General features: G+C 41.2%; 1 protein-coding gene across 3 annotated transcripts in view; it reads right to left on the reverse strand.

Moving 5' to 3' along the window:
- Window positions 1-336: 336 nt before the first annotated feature.
- Window positions 337-22,754, reverse strand: part of DDRGK1 (DDRGK domain containing 1) — a 43,062-nt gene continuing 20,644 nt past the window's right edge. For all 3 annotated transcript variants that reach the window (XM_049791220.1, XM_049791228.1, XM_049791239.1), the window contains 5 exons: window positions 12,726-12,848; window positions 10,482-10,520; window positions 5,853-5,909; window positions 4,399-4,447; window positions 337-3,054 (listed from right to left, as the gene is read on the reverse strand). In XM_049791220.1, coding sequence (XP_049647177.1) covers window positions 2,882-3,054; window positions 4,399-4,447; window positions 5,853-5,909; window positions 10,482-10,520; window positions 12,726-12,848 — 441 coding nt within the window. In that variant the 3' untranslated portion in view covers window positions 337-2,881. The remainder of the gene's footprint in view (window positions 3,055-4,398; window positions 4,448-5,852; window positions 5,910-10,481; window positions 10,521-12,725; window positions 12,849-22,754) is intronic.

Here is a 22,754-nt window from a genome sequence, read left to right on the forward strand (position 1 = left end):
GTAAGACACAAATCTTGTCTGAGCTAAGGTACAGAGGTGTCTAAGAGGAGATTGTACACACCATTCTCAGCAGACAGCTGGCCCATGCTAAAGTGGCGGGGCAGTTTTGCTGGTGTAGTGGTACTGGCTGCGCAGCGCAAGCTGGCTTCTGCTCTGTGGATGTGTTATTTGTTACATTCACAGAAACTGAATGTACTTTGGAGTGATTTCTGTGGATTTAATGGGATACCTCTGGTCTTTGACTAGCATGCTGGAGTCCATGGCATTGCTGGCTGGCTCCTTTATCTCATAAAATCCTTTAACACATTGAAAAAAACCTCCTCTAATAAAAAGCTCTGCAATTCTTTCAACATTGTTTATTTCAAGAATAGTTTAGGACAGAACAAAAAACCCATGGCAAAATCAGACTCTGAATGATCAAGAGACTTTACAAGCCTCAAATCTCAAGTAATCTCTCTGCTGGTTATCGTTGCGCAACACAGTAATGATGTATCGGTCTTTCACATCAATGTGTGGTGCTGCACGGTAACTTGGCACTCCTGCAGAGTATCACATTCAGCAGTAGTGCAGAGATTACAAAGGAAATATGCTTCCTTCCATTGTTTTATTGCTATCTCATCTCACTGATAATGCAGCTTTTAGTCTACTCAAGTTATCTCTAAGTTTGGCAGAGACAAAACTAGTGTATAACCTCTTCCCCTCCCCAGTTACTGTATACCCACATAGATTCTGTTGATTTCAGAAAGCAGAATTAGCATCAGTTAGGCTATTAAAAAAATAAATATTCTTATGCAGGAAATATATTGACCCCTACAATTAATACATTAATAATAATTTACTTGTAACATTAATTGCATGACTCCTAGTGCCTGAACTTTTTTATTAAAAAAACCCAACAACTAAAACAACCCCCAAACATCCAGAATACAAAGGCCGTGGGGCTGGGGTGTCTGAGACCTTCAGACACACTGACCTGGCTCTCACTTCAAAGGATGAATCATCAGAATCTGGTTGGTATCAGAAGAATTGGCCTGCACAATAAATGAGGCAAGTTAGCCTTTCCCTGGAGGTGTTTCTGTCTCTTGGCTACAGAAAAATAACGCAGCTTGGCTCCGAGCGAACCTTACATTATAGAAACCAAGCAAAACATTCATATAGCAAAGGTTTTCTGAAATAACCTCTGGAAGATCTCACAACATAGCAAGCACCCTTTCTAGAGTTTCAATATATATTTCAGTAAGGACAAAGACACATTTGCAGTATTTTCTTTTTACTCTGTCCTTCCAACGTTGATACAGAAGACAAAATCTGCAAGTCTTACCCCTACACACCTATTATTCTGGGCTGTATATGTCATTGTCGCAAACTTATACAGCTGTATTGGGTTTGTGTGGCAAGGTTTTGGTAGTGGGGGGGGGGGTTACAGAGGTGGCTTCTGTCAGAAGCTGCTAGAAACTTCCCTCATGTCCAACAAAGCCAATGCCAGCCGGCTCCAAGATGGACCCACTGCTGCCCAAGGCTGAGCCCATCAGCGATGGTGGTAGTGCCTCTGTGGTAACGTTTTTAAGAAGGAAAAAAAATTTGGGATGGACAGAAACGGCAGCCAGAAAGAGGAGTGAGAACATGTAAGAGAACCAACCCTGCAGCCCCCAGGTCAGAGCAGAAGGAGGGCAGGAGATGCTCCAGGCGCCAGAGCAGAGATTCCCCGGCAGCCCGTGGGGATGAAGCCCCTGGTGAGGCAGGCTGTCCCCCTGCAGCCCAGGGAGCTCCACGGGGGAGCAGATCTCCACCTGCACCCGGGGAGAGAGGACCCCACGCCGGAGCAGGGGGATGCCCGAAGGAGGCTGGGACCCCGTGGGAAGCCCGCGCTGGAGCAGGCTCCCGGCAGGACCTGTGGCCCCGTGGGGAGAGGAGCCCACGCTGGAGCAGGTTTGCCGGCAGGACTTGTGACGCCACGGGGGACCCACGCTGGAGCAGTTTGTGAAGAACTGCAGCTTGTGGGAAGGACCCACATTGGAGAAATTCATGGAGGACTGTCTCCCATGGGAGGGACATCATGCTGGAACAGGGGAAGAGTGTGATGAGTCCTGCCCCTGAAGAGGGTGAAGTGGCAGAGACAACGTGTGATGAACTGACCATAAACCCCATTCCCCATCCCCCTGTGCCGCTGGCAGGGGGTAGGTAGAGAATCTAGGAGTGAAGCTGTGCCTGGGAAGAAGGGAGGGGTGGAGGAAAGGTGTTTTGAGATTTGGTTTTATTTCTCATTACCCTAGTCCGGTTGATTGGCAATAAATTAAGTTAATTTTCCCCAAGTTGAGTCTGTTTTGCCCGTGACAGTAATTGGTTGAGTGATCTCTCCCTGTCCTTATCTCAACCCACGAGCCCTTTGCTATATTTTCTCTCCCCTGTCCAGGTGAAGGTGGGGGGGGGGGAGCAGTGATAGAATGGCTTTGGTGAGCACCTGGTGTCCAGCCAGGGTTAACCCACCACAACAGCTCTGTAAATGCAGAGCAAGCCTGGAGAATTCTGAATGCAATTAAAACCAAATATATTTGAAACAGACATCAGAATCTGGAAACAATAAGAAGTTTGGGTATAGCCACATGAGACTGACTGCCAAGATAAAGTAAACATTTATAAATTACTGATATTCCTGGGGTACAGGAGCATTTTAGCCCCAAGTTCTTAGCTAGCCTGTTGTACAAACGGCTGTCTTATTTTATACCAGCTCTACCAGAATGAAAAGCAAAACTTTTGATCAAGTCTTGCATCCTATCTTCAAGCACCATGAATGGACTAGAGGGGTTCTTCTTTGTTTTTAATTACGTGGCTTATTCGTTAAAAGGTTAAACTCCTGCTGTATTTTTCTCACGCCGTAATTTCATGCCACAGTTGGAGCAACAGTTTGGCTGTCAGGCTGGAGGTTGATCAGGGAATTGCTTGCTTGGGCCAGCTCTGCGATGGAGACTCGTCCTCTCTGTTTGATATACTGAGCCACAGCAGCCATCTCCTCTGGAGTGATGTAGATGAACTTTCCTCTGTCATCAATCACACCTACAGGGAGAAAGAAAGGACCTTGAAGTCAGCACTTTGGCTCTCCTCACTTCCCAACAGACATCAGTCACTTCTTTTGGAAGGGACGTTCAAACTGCTGAGGCTGCATTTCATATCTAGGGCAGGCAGAATGTGCTAGCAGTCAGGCTTTTATCTCCTCTCTACTGTTGGGTCTTTGAGCAGGGCTACGACAATAGCCGAGTGCCTTGGTAAGACTAATTTTGTTCAAAGTAACACATTCTTTTCATTGTGCACAGCTAGCTGGGAGTACCACAGCAGCTACTTCAGGTACAAAGTTTTGGTGCTGATGTTCTGGGCCCAGGCAGCTGGTGGAGAACCACACAGCAGCAGGAGGGTCCAGGAGGTGATTCAGAGCTCCCGTGTGGCCCAGTGCAGGCATTCCAACTTACCCTCTAAAAGGGAATGAAGCTTAATTTCCATATTTCAAGTTGCTCCATCAAGAGAGAGAATAGATCTCTCTGTTCTTAACATGTTACAGGATCAAATGCAAGGCAGAGAGCCTCACTAAAAGGCATGCCTTTTAGGCCACAGACACAGCCAGCACAGTACACATCCTTATGCTTTGATTCAGAGTACTTTTAGGTCATTTCAATGGGTATCCATATGTACCCAGCAAGATAGCTGTTCCCCAGCCACGACCACAGTATCAGGTCAATAAATGCTTGCATTGGCACCTTCCCCTACTTCATCCTCGGAAAGAAAAAGACTGCCCAGCAGTAACACAGACTTGTTCAGACAGGGAGCTACCTACATGCTCAATCTCTGCTTACATTCCAACTTTGATTATGTGGGTACATGGCTAGGAACAAGCACTTCACTTACTACAGCATCCTGGAGCGCTCTGGGATATTTGCTTCTCCCACAGCATGCTGTACCCCAGTCCTGGCTTTAGCCACAGCACCTTTAAAACAGGCTTGCAAACTACCCCAAAACATCCAAGTGATTCTTTCAAATTCAGATTTCAGAAGATATAATTTGCAGCTGGCTGTCCAGCAACCCCTAAAGGCCTTCAGCAGGGCTCATTCAACGTGCAGAAGCCTTGTGCTGATTCCTAAACTGTTGAGGACATTCACCCCCAACTTCTGTGTAATGTGTCATAGAAGCAATCACATCCCATAGTGCTTTAAACAGTAGTTTCATGGCAGCTGAAACAGGGATAATAAAAATATCTATTTATCAAGTCCTACTAGGATCCTCTACTGCTTAAAACAAATTACACTGGAAGTCTCTCTCTACCACAGTGAAGGCATTTTCTGCACCAGAAATGCCAGCTACAATTATTCACCAGCTACAATAAAGTCTCCTTTGTGTTTCGGCTGTCACCTGTTAGAGTGCCATCTGCCATCAGGTCCTGGATTCTGTTAATTGCATCCTGTTCAGAAGAGAAAAAGGAATAACAAACTGATCAAGAGGGAGGCAAAAAAACATTTCACATGTTCAGTTAAACTACAGATAGAGGCTGACATTTAACTCCTCAGCGTTAAAACTTCAGTGAAGGATACACATCAGTACTTCCACACAGACAGATGAAATAAGCCATTTGGTCTTAGAAGGATGAAGTAAGTTTCTGCATTTTGGGGTGTTCAAATAACTTCCTACCCAAAAAAGTGTCTTTTATTGCTAAGTTACCTGGCTGTTTCAAGGAATGGGGGCTGGTTATAGAAATCTTCCAAGGGAAAGGCTGTATAGAGCCAATGCAACATGCAAGTTCCATGAAGTACACCGAGGTACTTCTCCAAGAACCTGGCTATACTCAATACATTCCAAAGCTTTTTATATTTTTTCCTGCTCCATTTAAGAGGAAACCTCTTTTACCAATCCAAAGCAACAACTTGTTGAACTCTATAGTTACTCCAAGTATGCAGTTCCAATACACTTTGAACTAGTATCTAAGCCTTGGTTTCCACAGTTCTGCCTCTCTCCCTTTCTTGTATTTATGTGACTGTAGAAGCAAATTATAGTTTAGATTTCAACCAGATAAATTCCCTTAACTGACTCACTGCATGCTTAAATTAAGTTCTGGTTTAAGAAAGAGGCAGAGGCACAGCAGCTTGGACTTATAGCAGTGTCAACTGCTGTGAAGAGGCGCCCCAGGATTGGATTAGGTACAGAACAACAGAAAACATTGGTCACTTTGAAATACATGTCAAATGTGCTCAAATTAGAATAAACCAAGCCACAACTGTTCTTCAGAGTCAAAACACAAAATGTTTAAAGAACAGAAAGAGGACAGAGGAGAAAAAAAAAATACAGATCTCACACCATGAGCTTTGACAGTCTTCTATGGTGCTGAAAGGGACAATATCCTTAAGTAAGGCACCAGAAGATATAAATTCTTTAATGCTTTAAGAATACACAAGCAATTGGAGCAAACCAGCTCATCTATTGATTGTCTGCAAACATAACAACATTGTCTAATCATGCAGGCAGCATCTGAATTTGCTTCTAGCTTTGCTTTTGATTCCCAAGTACCCTGAATTGCTCTATTACTAGATTTGCAAACACTACAGGATCCATTAGCCAACAGGCAGCTTTGCAAGAGGCAGACTGAGCACTTTTCCCTGAAACAATCCTGTAAGCCAACAATCCTTCACTGGCTGGATGCCACTTTGATGAATGGCCACATTTTTAGGGCTGATTTTGCTGAAAATCACCAAAGTGCAAGCATTTTCAGTAATATCAAGGCACTTGCATAAATGTTACCCTTATTTACTCACTGTCTCTCCTGTCATTTTAAACTCATTTCTTGTACTTGCACACCAAAAGTTAGTACTTACCTGTGTTCGTAAGCCCAAATGTGAAGCCAAGTCCTCCAGCTGGATTACCTTTGTTTTCTAGGGAAACAAACAAGAGTTACATGCAGTTGATGAATTAGAGGCTAAGCCTGTTTCTTTATCTTTCAAATAAAAAATGCATTTAATAGACAAAGCAGAACCTGTCATTCTACCTAACTTTTCCTAGTAAGCACTTTCTCTGACAAAAACCTCTAACTTAAGTTACTTAAACCAGTCTGCTCTGTGGAAAGACTGGATGCTCTGACCCACTTACGTGAAGACTCAAATTACACTTGCCAGTGTCCATCCTAAACCTTTTCTTATGTTAGGAGGACAGGATGAGCAAAACCACAATAAACAGCCACGGCTCTCTTCTCCCTGCCACCTGAGTTTCTTAACTGCTACCTCTAATTTCCTTTAGCAAGATCCCTTTTTGTCTGAGAGGTGTTTCAAAGTACTTTTTAAAACGATCACTGGTATGTATCAGTGCATGCATAAAAATCCAGACAAGACTGGCAGCATTAAGTCCTTTAGTCTGTTTTACTAATGTCATATGTATTAATGCCATAATAATCTCCCCAAGCAAGTGAACACCTTATTAAAATTGTCAGTGCTGGAAGCATACTGCTAGTGCAGTCCTGCGCAGGCAGGAGGATGATCTCCGAGAACAAAGGCAGAAGCAGGAACTGCAAATTTTCATTTTGCTTTTGAAAGAGATTCTTACTGCAGCCTTTCTCAGTCAGGATGCAGTCAACACTGCTCACATCTGGTTTTATGCTTCTCTGTAGCTCCAGAGAATTACAGAGAAAACACCTGGTGCACTCATCTGGAGCTACTTGGTTCCTGTTTTCTTATCTGCAAAAGTTTTAGAAACTCATCTGTTTAGATGCAGTAAAAGGATGCACTGTTTTTATGGAATTTGGAAAATAAAAAACTTTTGAAAACTGTTCAGTTAACATACTGGACTACATTCCTAGCAGCCACATCTGTACAGCCACAAGAGCTACATCTACATTATCAGATGCAATACTTCAAAAAATAAATGCATTTGTTTCTGATCTTGAAAGTACACTGGAAGGACATTGAAGAAATAGAGAGGCTGAAACAGATGAATCTTTTTCATTAATAAAAACAGACAAGAAGAGCCACGCACAGACTTAGTAGTGAAGTTCGATGCAGCCAAGCTAGAGAACTGAATACCATGGACTGAACGCATGGAACTGGAACCAGTCCATGGAATTCAGTTCTCAGAGCTGGGAACTGCCAAGATTCGTCACATCTTCTTTTAAAGGGACAGGGGGGTGCAAAGCCACATAAACAAGAAAAACAGGATTTAAACCTTCACTTAAAGATATTCACCCTCAATGACCAAGTCTAGTGGAAGATTTCCAAGATGGATCCTGCTGTGAGTAAGAGCCCAAAGGGTGGGGTAGAATTAGGATGCATTCCCCACACACACTCTGAAACATAATGACATTGTGAGGTCCCAATTGAACAAAACACTTCACCACACGCTTCACATTTTAGAGACAGGCTTAACTTTCACAGAGCAACATACACACATACACATTTTACTAAATTAATTTAATTTTAGGTAGGATTCTGCTGCTGTCCTCAGCAAGGGATGAAACAGAGCAAGAGCTCTCAGGATTAAGATGAGTAGGATTTTTTTTTCCTTATCTTGTAGCATCGTTTTTCTTAAAGGAAAAACAGGAAGGGGTAAAGCCTCCGAGTCCTTTGCTATCCCTTTTAAATGCAGTTTGCTGTTTCAATTCACTGGCTGTAATTCAGATGCATTCAATGATACACTGTCAAGCTGGGTGAGAACAGTTTGATGGACAAAGTGCAGGCTCATATTTCCCTGGGCCAAAAAGCTAGTGCTCCACAGCAAGGGAACTGCTCAGCCACTCTATAACCTCCACCCACCTCATTATTAATTTTTTTAAGTGCTCAGAGAGCCCACAGATCTGGTTTGTAAGGTGTGTCATGCAGCTACAGCACTGCTAAGGAAAACCATAAGGCTCCCATTAAGAATTGGTTATTCTGCTCCTCTGAGAGCAAAGCAGTCAAGTCTGTAACTTGAGGACCGGCCACTGTAAGAAGCAAACACACAGGACGGCTCCTGCATCAGAGACAATACCACAGCCTGAGGTGTGAGGAGGTGGTGACATTGCAGCAGTCAGACTGAGGTTGAGGGGTTATTAGAAAGCCTCAAAGGAAGGGAGATGCTCAGCTTTCAGAAAAGCAGAATTGGGGGGGCGACAATCCTTTTGATACCTTTAAGAAAAATCCCATTTAAAACAATCCCATGAGGCAGAGCTGGAAAAAAGAGGGTACATTTTATTTCCAACACCCTTAGGAATGAAGCATGGGGTGAGCTATCTCCAGTCAGTTACACCAGTAAAATAAGTTATTCAACAGAAGAGCTAAATTAAATTTTATTTTTTAAAAATGCCAATTGCTCTTTTAATTTATATGTTTCTCAGACTGCTACTAGCAGCTTAGCACTGCTTCTTGATGCAAGTCACAGTTTCTGTGAATAGAACGGAAGATGAGGGCAATACATAATCTATATATTAAGCATACTTTCAAGATTTTAAAAAGCAACTAAAACTTGTAAAAGAAAGCAATGCCCCAGTTCTGCAACTCATCTCTACATAGGAAATCAGGTGTTGAAACACTTCTGAATTAGGTTTTCAGCCTGTGCTTAATTTCTCTGACGTCAAGTAGAAGTGACTAATATAAAACTATACATATGTGCTTAAACACCGAACTGAGAGTTTGTGACTAATCCGTTCCATCCATCACAACCACCAGAGCAATGTGCAGAATCAGACCCTACTTGGAAGCCCTCCCAATTGTAGCAGAAGATTCCAAGGGACATTAAAATATCCTATTGTTCTACCTAATGTTATTGATAAACAAGCTGCCCTAGGATAAAGAACAGCACATTTTCCTTAATTCACAGCTTGGCTGTATCTTGAAAGCCTTAGATGGGAACGGGTGAAGTGGGACCACACCAATACCACGTAGTCCATTTCCACAGATAGTAATTGAAACAGAGGGTGGTCTTAACAGTCATGGCCATTTCAAACTTCCCTCCCTTTCAAAGAAATCTTTCTGGCTTCTGTGGAAAACAGAATATTGAAATCGCTGCATGGCTGCAAAATGAAACGTGCCATCTGATGGTTCATCGTCGTGCCATGGTTTTACTTAGGCTTTTTAAACATGTCACCCATAGCTTTTCCAATCTATTCTCAGCTGTCTCATCCACTTCTGGCGGTGCTTCTGATCAGAGTTGACTGGCTTATGCTGGGGACTTGGTTACTGAACAGGGGCTATTTTCGTTTAGGCTTCAGCAATGAAGATATGTCCTAACTGAGTGCTACTAGCTTAGACGTTTCCAGATTACCCCCCGAGATCACACTGATCAGAAAGCACTTGACAGATGCAAACCTAGCAGCCTCTCTCACTGTGGCCTGATGGCAACGGGATAAACCACCAAAAGTGCCAGTGACACAGGAGGCAGAGAGCAGCAGAGCAAAAGATGCTTGCACCTTAGACTCTGGAATGATCGAGCCATTGTTCAGACTTACATGGCAATCACTCAAACTGACTTCTTGGGGAGAGTTACCCATGAGACAAATCTGTTAAGTCCAGGGTTTTGCTGGGATAATGGACATGCAAAACTGGCCCAGAGTGGGTGATTCTGGATTAACAAAACGATTAGGAGGTCGCTAAGCATGCAAGCGATTTGCTTACTAATGAAGACTTTCACACACATGCCATACATTGCCAGAGAAGAGTCCAGTTTCCAGTAAAGGAGAAAAGGGATTAATTAGGACAAAAGATTTGCATACTTTTGTTAGAGTAAGAGTAGAAAAATGCATTTGACCATTATACCAATAGTGGAGAAATAAGCATTTGTCCTTACAGATCAAAAGTGGAAATCCTCATGAACACACCACAGGTTTTAAATAACCAACCATACAATATCATGAAAGGAAGAATAACACACCCTATTAAAAACAAGCCATCTTCTTCTTAAATATCCCATCCAAACATTAAGACAGCATTGCAAATTGCACGGATAAAAAACAGAAAAGAAATCACATGAAAAGTTGGATTGACCTTTACAAGGCTAGTGTTTCAGACGCAAACACATCCTGCACAGCAGACCACATGCTGGTACAGCAATTCTCATTCATGCTGAGCTGCGATGTAGAGATTGTTTTCTAAATCAGTAGCTGATGTTCACAAACAAAAAGCCTGAATGTCCCAAAGCCCAATCAACAGCAAACATTGCTCTTCATAAATTCTAAGGGTGATCGACCAGGCCCAGAATTTATAATGCCTATCCTTAGGAAAGAGGGTAAGAGCTACAATCCTGACCCAAAAAGCCAAGACAATGCTATAATTACAAACCATTTTAACAATGATGGACATACTTATGCATGGTTAAGTAAATAATGCAGACTTTACCTAAGATATCACTTTTGTTACTTGTTGAATACTTAAGTAAATCAAAGAGGAAGTAAAGATTTCCCTTCTTTCTGCAACTCAGCTCAGACAAAGGTTATTTTAAACAATCTAACAAGTATGGAAGGAGGAGAAAGACCAAGGGTAGCTTACCTTAACATATTGGAGAAATTCCATTAGAAAGCTGCGAGTCTGGATACAGCAAGGGAAACAACTATTATTTTAAATTCACAAACATTAAATGCATCGCAAACTTGCCAAGTACAAATATTACAAAAGTGTTTAGCTTGCATACTTCTGAAATTTTAAACATACATGCTGACTGAGATTTTGAACTGGAAAAAAATTCTATATCTATTTATATTTAATCTTAACTAGGAATTTATGATAGGTGTTTTCTAAGACAGAATATGGCTCAAGTACAATTTGTGTTTAAGTGTTTTCTGAAGGGAAATCTTTGAATCTTTTATTCTTCACATCGTACATACCCTGAAATAACCACATCTGTGTGAGTTTGTGCATTGTGTATTAAGTTACATATACACACTGAGGACATTTTGTACAGAGGTAAAGTACAGAGTGATTCAGGAGACAGCTAGCTCATGCAGATGGTCAAGTGTAGCACACAGCTGCACAACACATGTGGAAGCTCGAGCCGTTTTCAAAGCTATGCACCTGAAATCCGGCATTTTAATGTAAGCAGCTCAATTTTCAAAGGCAATGCAAACAATGTGCATTTAAGTTAACAGGAGATCAAGTTACTCTGCAACCCTGGAAATCAATCAGCCTTAATTAACTGCTTAGCTCTGGACTCAGGACCTTAATTTTCAGCATGAGTTTCAGCACACTAGCCTCAACAACACATGGCAGGGTCAGCTATTGTCACAGGATACTAAAATGCTTCAGTACATTATCCACTACAAGGCAGAAGGGTGGCTTGCCATTTCTGCAAGGCTGCTGTCTCCACATAACTATGTACCTGTGATTGTTTCTGAAGATGACTTTCAAACCACCTACTATTAAAGTTCTAACTCCCCACTCCTCCCAAAGATATCTTATGTTGAGATCCAGGCGCCGTCAAGTGCCTGCCAAGCTCTTTTGAGTGAGGACCACCTTTCCGTGTTCCCACATATAGCAAGATTAATTTCTCCCTGACAGGCAGCTGGAGGAACACAGAGAATAAACACATTCTAGCTTTAAAGGGTGTCTAAAGTGGAACAATTTAATATTTAGGCATAATCTGATCTTCTAACAGAACAGGCACACATATTTGAAGGAACTTTCAATAGAAAGTATGCATTTTGCTGTTCTCTACACCTTAGGAAATTCCCCATCACCAGATACAACTTCTCTTGGTGTTAATCCTGGCAGAATGGAGGAATTTATCTTAATGGGAAGGGGTCCATAGAGAGAACTTGTGTCTAATGTCAAGTGGTATTGATGCATTACAAGCTCCTCAGCCCAAAGCCACCCTTGGTCACGCTAAAGGCAAATCCATTCAACAGGGTCACTTTAGCAGAGGAGCAAATGTACACGTGCCCTAAAAAAAAACCACCTTATCGTGACGTGCATTGGACAGCTCAAATTTCGCAGCTACAACCCAAGAGCAATTTCAGCATTTGATAGCAATTAAAATAAGTCTAACAGATTTTCAGGAGACAGAATAAGAACGCTACCTCCCACAACAGTGGAACTTTTTCAAGTTTGCTGTCCTATCATGTCAAGTATCACATTTCAACCACCATCCCCAGCAGCGCATCTGCATGCAGCCACAGGAGGAGCATGCTAGAACGTTATGCACAAGTCTGAAATACTGTCAACCACAGCAATCATTTGCAACACTGAACGCAGTTTTCCAGCGTACAACCCACAAGCACCTAGGCTGTGTCCCATGAATTCTCTTAACAGAAGCCTTAAGACAAGAGCTTGGTTTTTCATTTGATTACACAGCAGCTCCGTTGGTCTAGAAAATAAAAACAAAGCCAAGCAATTCCCCCCAAGATACATGGGCACTACCAAACTCCAAATTTAGCCTTATTTTCATCTGGCCCACTGTATATGGCTAGGGCAAAGGTGACAACAGTAAAAGACTATCTGAATTCCAGAATGAGTTTTATTTCAGTCCTTAGATGAAGGGAGGAAAGCACTAATTTCCAGTGATATGCATTTGCCTTAGCATTCTAAATTAACTCGTAGGAGTCTGGTATGAGGAACTGTAGCATTCCTCGGGAAATACTCCAGGTTAACCTGTGCCATATACACAATTTAGTTTTTACAAGCAAAAACATTTGGCTGACTCCTACTTTCAAGTTCATTTTACTCGAGACAGAATGTAGTAAGGGCAACCTGAGTCTAACAAAGATAAAGGGAACTGCAGTAATAGCCTCACATACATACCTCTTCCTCTGTCATTGATTCTTCAACCCCTTCCTCTTCAACTACAAAACTCTCCTTCAGCTTCAGGTATTCTTCATACTCTCTCTTCTCCTCCTCTTCCTTTGCTTTCCTTTTTTCCTCCTCCTGGACAGAAAAGATGACAAGTGGTCAGTTGGCTCCTCCCCAAACCAGGTTTAGTTTTAAGTAAAGTACATCGTCTTTATCTGCAGTCTGGTTTTACAAGGACAGCCAGCAGATAAAAAGTTTCTAAAATGAGTCTAAGTTCTCCCTTGATGGCATCATTAATTTCACAAGCCGCCCTTAAGGTAGTAACCATCTCACATGGTAATGTAAGCTTGCACACAATACACCTAGGCTAACAGATCCTAACAGATGTGACACAGGAGAGAAAACCACTCTTATATAGCAACCTGCTTGCTTAATTTGCATGAATATGTTTCTTCTGCAGATCCCGTGACAGGAAGTCCCTGCCCCTAACTGTACTTTGATGCAACATCCACATTTTCAGTAACTGGCTCCAATTCTGCTCTGGCATGCACTAGCATACATTGGGAGTGATCAAAGAATAGTGGAGTTACACTGGTGTCCATCTGTGTATGAGAAGAAGCTGGCCTGTAAAAGAGTTTCAAGTAAAATCTCTTAAGACATACAAGCAAACTTATATCTACATGGAATGTATAGAACTGTATAAAGTATTTTAGGCATAGGAGACAAGGTATGATTGTACTAAAAGAAGTTTGTTTTTTTTTTTACTGTTTGATTGTTAACCAAAACCTACAGGCTCTGCTTTTAGTTATTTGCAATAAAAATACTTTCACTTACCTACCCTGAAAGAAACATTAAAGTCTTAAAAAACCCCAACAAAACATGCTGACCCAGAAAACTCCAAGCCCAACATCAGTGAAATGGTGGTGCGTACTAGGTTATGTAGAACAGTCACACATTCACAAAGCACAACCATGATTAAAAGTTTTGCAATGTTACAGATTACTTTAAAATGTTTCAAATAAGAACAGTTTTTTACTGGGAGCTCATAAATTTGCAGCTTTCCGTGATTTTCTTTTAAAATTTGTTTTGCTCTTCTCCAGAACACTTTACACATGTAACTTCACACAGAAGAAAAATGTTTCCTTGCAGAATGGTTTCGTCCACAGAGAAATTTATGTTTGTACAACACCTGGTGCAACAAGGTTCCAATTTGACTTGCCTCTGGCTGCTATCACATTGCAAAGGCTTGATTAAAAGTTAGGAAGATGAGTTCTTCAAATTTCAGTGACAATCTCAGGGCATTCCTTTACTATTAGCACAGGAATTGATCTCTTCAAGAACAATTATATTGATTTCTAAATGTTTGCCATGCTACATCTTTGACACTAATATGGTAATTGCTTCCTCAAAGGGCTGGAAAGCGAACACTCATTCCATTAAAACAGGAAGAGGCAGGAACAGGTCATTAAGTATATTGAAAAATTTCCATATTAAAAAAGATGCCATGTAAGGCCAAAACCAGCAAGAGACCAGAAATGGGGATGGGAGGGTTGCCCTTCAATAAAAACCAAAGAGAAAGTGTATTTGTTCCCAGTTGTATTTAATCAGACTCCAAGAAAGTCATGAGAAGGAATGCTACCAACATGCAAGTATGAGAAAAACAGGGCTGAAAGGATCTTACTGTATGTTCAAAGCCAAACCCATTTTTTCAACCACTATCTCATGAAAAAAACCTACAAATCTGAGGAAGCTCTTGAGACAAAACAAGACCGTTTTCTGGGTCATTCATCACTATAATGATTATTAGCAAAAGCACAACAGTAGGGTTTTTTCCTTATAAGCGCTACAGGTGCCAAGAATAACATAACCACATTTCATTTGGAAGTGACAGCAATTGTTCTTTTCTTGTAAGTATATTAAATTTAATATTGATCCTGGAAATCAAGAATAAGGTTCTTCCCCTGGTCTATTACAGAGGGTGTAATTCAACAGGATTTGAAATGGGACAAAAAAAATAATCACAAAACCTGAAAATTACTTTGGCAAATAATTTCTAGATGGTTCTACAAAAAAAAAAGATCAGAAGACAGTGTCCCATTTATAACTAAAAGCAACAATAACTAAAGAAATATTTTCCTGTTTCTGGAAGGTCTAACAACAAATGACCAAGATTCATTCTTATCTTCCTTACCTACTTGAAGAACAGTACCTTCAATTTTATTAAAGCATACCAGCACATTACTATCAGTACTTCCACTTCCAAGACATGCAGAAAAGCATCTCTACTGTGAAACTGGCAAAGCACTCAGCTACCAGTCCTTCTTTTGCGGTCTTCTTAAAAGCCAACGTGATTTTGTTTTCCAGATCCTAAATTTTGATGTTACGATTAGCAGAGCATTTCCAGGTGGTCTGAGCCACTGCTTTGGTAGCTAAAGTGTGTCAGCCCTCAAAACCTAATGTTTCCTGGTGGTTGTAGCCTCCTTCATAATACTAAGTATTTCCAGAAACTTTTATCATCTAATAACTAAAAATCCCAGCCACTTCCTGCACAGTCTCACATGCTTTATTACCTAAATTCACCTATGATTAAATCTGTAGAAAAAGGACTTAGCCAAACTATAAACTGGTTCAAAGCCAAGAGAAGAGATGACTGCACAACTGCACTGGGAGAAGCAACCAGCAATAGCAGTGGAAGCTGCCCAGGGGGAACCCTAGCAAAGTCAGGCTGTCTGTTAACACTTATCCTCAGCTATTTTTTTTTTTCCACCATCATAATAGCACTCTTCTTTCACATGCCCAAGTCATGCAGCAGTTGCATGGTAGGTGCAGCGTCAAATTTAGGCTGGATGCATTCCCACAAAAAACAGTCTGTCCGTATGCATAACCCACACACGGAAACACTCTCAGCACCCCAGGGTATACAAATGAAACAGAGCTCAGTACTTGCTTCATGCAAGTCATACAGGGGGCACTCAGCTCAAATATACATTTAAAAAACCCACATCTTTGTTAGCCAGGTTTCTTTGCCCCTCCCCATAATGATCTCATTAACTGCTGTGGAGTTAAGTGGTAAAGCATGTGGCTCAGAGGAGAGATAATAGCTGGGCCACCTCCCTTCAGCGATGGGTGGGGTGGTGGGGAAATCCCAGCATCATGGAAATTTGGTAACTGCAGATGCTCACCTTCAGCTGCCTGCCTTCCCACTCCCCACCCCCCCCCCCAAGCAGGTTTGCTTCATTCACCCAAACCTTGCCCAAACTGGGGGTTTGCTACAGTGTAAAGATTTTTTGATCTGTTTACTACACTGCATGTGAGGAACACTCTCCCAACTTTGATCATGTCTTTATTGAAAAAAAAAATAAATTCATCACTCAAACCTTGCTTCCTTCTCTCCTTTTTCTGACAAAATACCCACATTATCACTGCTGGAATGACTCTATCTCTGCATGCTTACTATGAGTCCCACATGCCACCTTGTGTGGCAGAGACCCAAGAGCTTCCAGAGCTCCGTGCAGTCTGGGGATCTCCAGCACTCTGAGACACTTTCCAACACCTTTACTCCTTCCTTACCGGATCCGTTCAGCATCAACTTCCCACTGCACCCAGTCCTTCCACAGCTGTCCAGGCTCCCTCCATCCCACCTGCCCACCAAGGACCTGGATTTGCTGTGAGGCCCCTTTCAGATCATTACCTTCTGTTCACCTCTTTACCTTGATCACAACGGATTTCCACAACATCAAAAACATTAATGGTGCCAACTGCACAAGAGCCCAATCTCTTACCAGGTGAAACCCACAGCGTCTTGACATCTCTTTTAGACTTAGAGCTGGAAGCAGACCTTGACTCTTGGGATCACAAATGCCTCTGGAGTCCTGGGATGCTGCTTGACTAACTGCACTGTTCTGGCTGGTTGACAGATTACAGCCTTTGAAGGTTTATCATGCATTACTATTTTTAGTAAAGGGTGAGGACCCTTACAGTACTGTCCAGCATGAAGATATTGAACCACCATTTCTAGCTTTCCTTGCAGTAACCCATTTAAGGTGACACTGAGACTAAGCGATATTGGCCTACAGAGTAAGTAGCTTTTCCGAGAGCTTTGCCTAAGCAGCTTTCCTGGATAGGAAACTGCTAGTTGTGTGCTGTGCCAACTCTCCTCCAAATCAGATAAAGGGCCAACTTGCTGACAAACAAATCATTTATAGGCAGCTTATTCCACTGCTAAGTGGAAGAGATCTCATTGCTAGTGAGGAAGGCACAGCAAACACTGGGGTCTCTTCAACCACCCCCTGCTACCAGTCGTTCCTTGTTTGTGGTTGTTCTCTTAACATGCAGAATGAGGAAAAGCATACTGGTTCCTATGCCAAATCCTTTGAGGTTCACGGACCAAAGAAAGCCTCCTTGTATAACATCCAGTTTTCATGCTGTTAGTGCAGGTTCTGCAGGAAGTGAAAAGGGACTTTACAAGTAAATAATTTGGCACAGAGCAGATGGATCTCTGGGATTCCTCTCCCCTCACTGTTTAGATACAACATAAAAAAATACCTTTAGTAAGACAGAATAAGTGTTCTTACCAGTCCTCATCCCCTCAAAACTGGAGTAGAATGAATCTTCTGCAAGCTTTTCAACTTGTACTTCCTTAGGAGAAATTAATTTTCAGGAAAGCATACATGCTTGAAAACTGATGCTTAAACTGAAACTATGTAGTAGTCTCTGTCAGCCTCCAGAGATGCACTGTTTATGTATGAATAGTGGATATAAATGCCAAACAGATAATGAAAAGCTCTGCTGAAAAGCACGCAAATCTCTATGTTCGTGTAATGCAACACATAATAAAATAACTCAACAATCAACATTTTAAAACTTGGTGCCTATTCTTACATGATCAAATATCAAATCAAAAAGCCAAAACTTCAGGGTCTTAGTTCTCAAAAGCTTCAACAGGACCCTTGGGATCACTAACCGATCCTTCATTTCTACAGCTTTGAAGATCCAGACCATTTTTACTTAGGCACTTAAATGCAAAACTGAAAGCCTAAATGAAATTGCCCTAGTTTGGAAACTTTGGACACAGCTATGCTCGAGCAATACAGATCTTGTTTTAATGTAACAGTGACCAAACACCAGTGCCAGTCCCCACTCCTGCTGTAGCCTTTTGTTTCACAACAGTTAAAAGCTCGCTCACTCGAAGACTGGTAGTTTGTCTACTGTATCAAGCTATGTTTCCAGAGCAGTCCACTCCGCAATGGATTTACAGCAACATGCGCTGATCAACACTCCATTTTAGTATAGAAGAGTGATAGCTATGAGCCCTGCATCTGCACAAGCAGTTTCCTTAGCATGGTGGAGCTAGGCTGAGGGAGTAAAATCTACAAAAATCCCTGTGCGCAGAAAAAAACCCACCTCTTATGAGAGCAATGTGCAAGGCTTTGTATGAAGACACTGTTTTGCAACATCAGAGGAAGTTCGCTCTCATTGATAAGGTGTCGGTTGGTAAACCATCTCACCACTAAAAAACTCCAAGAGTGAAAGGGAAATCCCCAGGGTAAAGCAGAGCTGAAGCAAATGCCAATTATAAAGGAGCTTCCTCACATGCGTAGCCAATCAGGTCATCAGAACACTGGAAAGGAAACTTGAATTTAAAAATATATTATCTGGTTTGCAACACCGAAGCCAAGGGGCAACCACATTTTATTTATATGTGCATACAAATACATTTAAATAGAAGCAGGGGGGATATTTTTCTCAAGAATATGCAAGATTTTAGGCCCCATAACTCCCTTGAAGGTACAGTTCCCACTTGTAGTATAGCACTGTGTAGAGTTACCCAAAAATAATTGGAGAGAGATATCCATTTGCTTATAAAACAAAGTGGATTTTCATCTGACTCAAGAATTCATGATTTCCACTACACTCCACATCTCAAACTAGTTGAGGGGGGTGTGTATGAAAGGCTTAACAGTCCAGGGACTTTATCAAAGATCAACACTGGGGAATTTCTAGATCTGCACATGGCAACATGATTTTCTATCCTCCTGAATTTATTTGTCTTCCCTCATCATCTGACAAACTTTTAGATGGTATTTAATGGCGCAGGAATCACCTATTGCTGTTGACTAGGATTCAGCTATTAGTTTAAGCCTGGAGCTGAAACATTGAAAAGAAACACAAAGCCAATGTCAGTGTTCACAGAAGTTAGCACAATTTTGGTAGCACTTCTTGGGAGAGAAATTAAAAAAAAAAAAGGTTCAACTGAAATTTACCTAACAAAGATGGTTGCATTTGTTTGGAGACTACTGCTCATAACTTAAGCTCTCCTGTAAATACAGTAATTAAATTTATTTTCAATTAAATTAAATAAACCATAGGGACCAAATTTATGAGTTAAAATATTTGAATATTCAGCAAGTGAAACAATAAAAAATTCATGCAGTTATGTCACTACTTTTCCTGGAGGCAGTAAGCCTTCATCAGTGGTCTTAATACCTTTCTTGTACTGCAGAAGAAAGAAATGAAAACTAACAGACTTGCCACTGTCACTATACCTGCAGAAATACTCTGATGTACTGGAAAAGGAAGGGAAAAAAAAGGAACCTATCTGACAACCATAACATTTCTCAGACAAACTTTATCAATAAACTCTAAACTTCTTGTGCCTTTTGGGATTATATAAACTACAGAAATGTCAGTAATCAAACTGCCTCCAAAAATCATATAAACAGCTACGCTCTGTTTTTTATCTCATGACTGTCAATCCGTACTTGAGCTACCTTTCATAGTTTTGCCTTTCCATCTCCTAACTTACATGGGGGAAGACTATCACCTGTGTAGTCCATAAGGGCTTACTTGTGACAAAATGTTACTTGTGGAAGTGAAGAATCCTGTCTCTGGAGGAACGTATAAATTACATTTTACCCTATGTATTCTATAAAAAACACAATAAATGCAATGATTTCTTTATTGCTTATAGGGGCCTAGAAGAGAAAGGTAGTATCTTTTATATCATACAATCAGTCTGTAACAAGATTTGCAAGATAAGATGTTATGATCATTAAAGACAGGCTATGCTTACATGCACAGTAATCAAGAATCTATTAATTCAATTTGTTTCCCCTCCTACATCCAGTAAAGACTAAAACACTGAAGTCGTGTTACTACCATGCTCCCTGTAATACTGCTTTCTCTGCTGACTGAAACAGCAATTCGCGTGACACAGCCTAAACATCTACAAGTCTTGAATTGTTCTGTTTCCTGTTAAAGACTCAGATGAAGACAGAGACTTAAAATTACTAAAAAACACTTGAGGATGAACATTAAATATTGTCAGACACATTTACTTTGATCCAGGTTCAAAATGTTGAGCAGTTACTGGATTATCAACCCGTCTTAAAAACCAAGTAAAAAATAAAATATAGAAAACACTTTCCCCCGAGTAGCAGAATAATGTAGTTCATGATGTAGCCTGGTGGGTTGACTTGCTGCCCTGATAAAGACTACTGGGAAAAACAAACAAAAGAACCAAACAAAAAAAAAGGTTAAAATGACAAAATTTAAGTGGCCATGGAAGTTATTGTCTAAAGTGAATAGCAAGCTAGATTCAGGCATCTGAGTGATTTTCGAAATTCTAGTAAGTACCCCTTTAGACTGTTGAGCACAAAACATAAAAAATAAAAAACCACAAACCCAAAGCCTTAGTTTATATTCCTCTTTTTCACTGAGCTTTGCAGAATGGAGATGGAAGTGTTTTAGTGCAATCTTTACTAGGAATACTGAAAATTAAAATAGAAACAAATAGGATTTTCGTCATTCAACCAAAATAAATTACTCAGCCCTAAACTGAAGTGTTTTTTTTTAAAAAAAAATTTAAACATGTTAATAAGCACTTTCTGTGTGAAGAGACCTCTAGTTGGAATTTCACCCTTATTTGCTGCTCAACTTTTCAACCATGCCTGACTGATCCTGATTAGCCAGCTGCACTGCTGAATCCCAGGTCAAACCGGTACTCAATTAACAGGATAACAGCTTTGTCCTGTGCTACAGCTTCTTTTGAGCAAGTTGGCCAAGCTCAACTGCAATTTGCTTAGCAGTTCACCTGCCATGCTGGCTAGCACTCTGGAAGGAATTTAAATTCTCTTCATTAGCCTTCTCTAAAGGTAGCAACATTTAAACAATGCTAGTATCCAGCCAGCGTGCATTCCTAATTCCCCTCAGAGTACTGGAGTTATTTGGTTCATTTCAACCAACTCTTCAATGTTTCAAGGATATTAAAGTCCCAAAACCTTAGGGGAAAAAAAAATAATTAAAAAAAAATAAAATCAGGGAACTAGGTGGAGGCAAAACACTTCAAAAAAATAGACCACTGGAGGGAAAATTGCCATCTGAGTTATCTGTTATACCAAGCCCCATGGCAAGCAGGATGGGCAACAGACATGTGCTTTACAGGCAGTGAGAGCTCATCTTGCCTCTTTCCGAGCTGGAAGTATGAGAGGGAGAAATTGGCAATACTTAGGAGAAAAGCAGAGTGGTCACAGGAACCTCAAGGCAGAAGCTGGTGCTACTGAAGTGTGTGGGCAGGTGAAAAGCAGTAGACACAGATCCAGAGGAAGCCAGGTCTGACAGCTCTGCTGTTAACGAAACACCTTGGCTAAGCACAGGAGTGGCTCGGACTAGCTGAGATCAGCTATCCAACCTCAGGATTCATGCTTTGACCACTACTAGGTACTTCTAAATTTGCACATCTTTCTCAGAAGGGCAGCTGTGGAATAACTGGTCCCCTGGAAGCTTGTTCAAGTTGCTTTACAAGTCAAAGTCTCGGACCGTGCTACATACCCTGATGTTGTAGTACTGACATTCTCCTCATCCATTTCAATTTCTGAAAATTCAGTTAAATTCTATTGATGAAAAGGAAACAATAGAGTGTTCAGAAGACAAAGGATTTTGGCAGGGGATAACCCCAGAGGTAAACGTACATTGTACAAAAGATCTCATGGTTACAATCTGTGTATGTAATGTATGGAAAAAAAAAAAAAATTTAGATTGCTTTATCCTGCCTTCATGCCCCCAACAGAGGAAAAGAAAAATTGTCTTTTCCTCTTTTAAAATGGTATCAGCAACACACTCCACTTAACACAACCTGCGCTTAGAACAAATTATAATAAATCTGCTCACTACAAACCACAGACACAAATCTCCACACATATTTAAGTATCCCAGAAAATTCACACTGAAAGCTGGCAGCTATGCTCCCCTGGGACAGCAATTACTCAGCACAGGATCATGCAGAACACCTCAGTCCTTGCCTCCAGAAGCATGTTGCAAAGCTACCACACAACTTGCTCAAGCACCAGAGAGCATGAAGCTTGTTCCTAGCTCTTAGCCATTAGCACGGATGCCCAGAAAGCAGCTTTGAAGTAAGTTTGCCTCCCTCACTGATGAAAGTATTCAACAAAAGCATTTCACTTGCACACTACCTGTTTTTCTGGGTCACTCCTGCTAACACACCCCTTTATATGCATAGTTCAGAAATCTTTAATTGCGAAGCACATGTAAATTTGTAATTAGAATAAAATCATATAATTTTACACAACAGTTGCAAAATCAGTTGCTGATGTCCTTTACTTTCTGCTCTGCTGGTTACAGCAGTCAGGCAGGCAGTGCTAACGAGCATAGTGGAAGAGGGGCTGGGTGAGATTGCAAAATCTCCTTCTTTAAGAAGCACTCAAAGCTGGGCTGGTGGAGGACCTGAGCAACCTGCTTGCTCTAACTGGCTGTGGTTTGAGCAGAATGATAGACCAGATGGTCTCCTGGAGGTCCCTTCCAACCTACATTATTCTATGTTTCTGTGATAACCAAACTTCTCCTGTCAGACATCAAGCAAGCAACCTCCAAAACTTCTCTTGCAACTAGGTACAGCTCCTTCCTTCAGATACCTGCACTTAAACAGCTTCCAGATGAACTAACGGCCAACTTTATCAGCTGTGTTTGTCAACATAACAAATTGAACAGTCTGTCACTATGGCATACAGCAGGAGCAGATCCACT

This window comes from Accipiter gentilis, chromosome 3 (genome assembly GCF_929443795.1).
Source record: "Accipiter gentilis chromosome 3, bAccGen1.1, whole genome shotgun sequence".
Lineage (NCBI taxonomy): Eukaryota > Metazoa > Chordata > Aves > Accipitriformes > Accipitridae > Astur > Astur gentilis.